The sequence below is a fragment of the Nelumbo nucifera genome, chromosome 1 (genome assembly GCF_055504915.1).
Source record: "Nelumbo nucifera cultivar China Antique chromosome 1, China Antique-T2T, whole genome shotgun sequence".
Taxonomy (NCBI): Eukaryota; Viridiplantae; Streptophyta; class Magnoliopsida; order Proteales; family Nelumbonaceae; genus Nelumbo; species Nelumbo nucifera.
The window spans coordinates 186,340,716-186,343,545 of NC_142649.1; the positions used below are offsets into that span (position 1 = coordinate 186,340,716).

The following is a 2,830-nucleotide window of genomic DNA, read 5'->3' on the forward strand; positions in this document are numbered from 1 at the left end:
CAGATCTATCCAACGGCTGTGAAAATTCTCAACTAACACGAGTCTCAGATGTATCCAGTTTAAGGGTATTACATAGAAAAACACCATAATAACATGAATCAAATATATACTTTATTCATTTGCATTAAATATCATAAGATATATCATTCTGATTGGAGCTAAAGGCTTACACTTTTTAACATATTAAACATATGAAACCAATGATGATTGACAACCGAGACTCAACGGTTGTTGTTGACCTGCTACTCGTTCTCATGCCGCCTCTCCCCAATTCTTAACACAACAAGAGTTCAACTCTCATTTGGGGTGTGCAACAACAATGAGGTTGAATGAATGAGGACCGCTATATAGGGCTTGAGTTTATACAATAGCACCCCTTCTCTCACGTGGGAATGTGTTCGTTATTAAACATGGATGTTGTGGGAACAGCGCATTCTCAGAGAACATGTTCTTTGAGAGCATCAATTTTTCACTCTCTTTTTGTGTGTTGTTCTCGTGGGAATGGCTCGTTTCTTTTGATTTTCTTTATGCTAAATGCATTTCTATTCCGTAAAAACATTGGGATCGAACAGCAGAAGCCGTTGTCTAATACTAGACAAAGTGATTGCACTTTTAGCAAGGCAAATAAAAAGGCTGAGCTAGACGGTTTGAGTTTCAGTAAATGAGTGGGGTTTGGGGTCGGCTCAGCTGATTTTACCCTTTACGTGAACCGGCCAAACATCCCATCCAATGATTGGACCACAGTACAATTACCGTCAACACCAGAGAATTTATTATTTACAAACAGCAAACAGCGGCTGAATGTGCTCGCATGAATCAGCTTTGCCGCAGCTAGCTTTTCCCCGAGAGCATCCTTCTCATGAATGAAATTAACAGACAGGATGGATTTGTTTTTTTATTTTTTATTTTTTTCTTTTGACAGGAATGGATTTGTTTAGCTAAGAGGAAGAGGGTGATCCTATGACTATGAGTGTGCTCTCATGGCGATACCCTCCTTTACAGAGAATTAAGTTCTCAATCCATATTCCATGCATGTTGGGACGCACATCCAATGAACGTTGTAAGATTGGGATTGGACCGCACAGTTGAATCGATGACCTGACAACCCAATGGATTTTTTTTCGGTCCCGGTTAAATTACGGTGTTCATGATTTGAAGCGGTTATTCCATCCACGACCACGAGCTTACAGTCCCAGTCGGAACGAGAGAGAGAGAGAGAGAGAGAGAAAATCTAAAAAGGTCATACAGAATACCGAGATAACTCCACTCCTTTGGAAGGGAAGTGGAGTGGTGGGCCAGCGAGGTCTGAATCTGAGACTTCGACTTCTCCCGCTGTTTTCAGCTATATAATACAGGGATACAGGGAGACCAAAAACCTCTTGCTCGGTTCTTGCCCTCCCTTAAAGAACCACAAGAATTCACGCCATTTGCAACTAAATTGTTTGAGAGGTTCAATCCCCTTTTTCCTTTAATTTTCTGTTTGGATCTGATACGATACTATATTCTCTGGATTCCGCAAATGGTACAGGTATGTCTTCTTCTATTTTCACCTTTCTCTTACCTTTTTATTGGTATTCTTTGTTTAATTTAATGAATCGAGAGAACCAAAATGCCACATCCTTCATCTTTTCCCTCTCGTTTTTGAACCTTTAGCAAAAGGTAGTCCTCAAGGTCATGACCATGACCGATGCCAAGACGAAGCAGAAAGCTATGGAAGCTGTGGCTAGCATCTTCGGTATATATCTTTACCTTCTTTACTCTATTCTCTGTCAATGAAAAATGAAAAAAAAAAGAATTCTCCCAAATTGGTTGCGTTTTTTCTTTTCTTTTCTTTTGCGAATCTAAGTTAGCTTAATGGGCAGTTTTGAATTTGGATTTCTCTAATTTTTTGTTCAATTAATCTTAATGGGAAGCATTCTTCTTGAATTAAATAAGCGGAGTCTGATTTGTTTTGGTACTCAAGAGGAGTGATGAACAATTATTATTGGATCTCTAATCAAAACCGAAGGAATAAGAGATCCAAAAAAAAGAAGGAATAATCTAGCTTTATCTAAATCCTTCATATAAAAAATAAAGGTTATTCGATGGAGGGTTTCTTAATTGGGTAGGTTTTGAATGATGAACAGGTATTGATTCGATTGCAGCTGATCTAAAGGCTCAACAGATAACCGTAATAGGGGAAATGGACACGATCGCAATTGCCAAAAAGTTGAAGAAATTTGGGAAAGTGGATATAGTATCAGTTGGGCCAGCTAAAGAGGAAAAGAAAGAAGAGAAGAAGGAAGAGAAGAAAGAAGAAAAGAAGGAAGAGAAGAAGGAAGAGAAGAAAGAAGAGAAGCCGGAGGAAAAGAAAGAGGAGAAGAAATAAAATTTTGAGGAGAGCAAATACAAGATACAATATGGTAACATTTTTTAACATATTTTGGTTATTGGAGGGGGAGGTGTTATTTCTTTTCTCTTCTCCTTCTTCGTTTTCTTGTTGTATTTTAATTGTGAAAAATAAATAAATAAATATACAATTATACCGTACTAGGGGCAGTAGAGCATATCATCAATTTGATTTGTTTTGAGATCGTTTTATTCTGATCGAGAGAGATGGAAAGAGAGAGACCCAACAGCATTTTCATTCGTCCTTCTATAAAATCTCAATGCCTTTCCCTGTAAGCAACTAAACGCGTCGATCGCCATTAAAGTTTGATTGAGATAGTTAGAGAGAGAGAGAGAGGGTCACAGCAGATCTGGAATCGCTAGAGATCCTTTGTTTATCGTTAATAAATAACAAGCAGCCCTGTGAAGACGACGAGTTGAGGAAAGATCGTGTGATGTGAGA

At 38.4% G+C, this 2,830-nt stretch overlaps 1 protein-coding gene across 1 annotated transcript; it reads left to right on the forward strand.

Moving 5' to 3' along the window:
* The first annotated feature begins 799 nt into the window (after window positions 1-799).
* LOC104596104 (heavy metal-associated isoprenylated plant protein 39-like) lies at window positions 800-2,529 on the forward strand. The gene is made up of 3 exons (XM_010257135.3): window positions 800-1,528; window positions 1,654-1,735; window positions 2,127-2,529. Exons 1-3 carry the CDS (start codon window positions 1,520-1,522, stop codon window positions 2,366-2,368), a joined length of 333 nt encoding a protein of 110 aa, XP_010255437.1. The 5' UTR covers window positions 800-1,519; the 3' UTR covers window positions 2,369-2,529.
* The last annotated feature ends 301 nt before the right edge of the window (window positions 2,530-2,830 follow it).

What these genes read in the sequence shown, in the direction of transcription:
- LOC104596104 (XM_010257135.3), top strand. An exon ending in AGCTGTGGCTAGCATCTTCG is followed by an intron (nt 1,736 to 2,126) that starts GTATATATCTTT and finishes AATGATGAACAG; the next exon opens with GTATTGATTCGATTGCAGCT.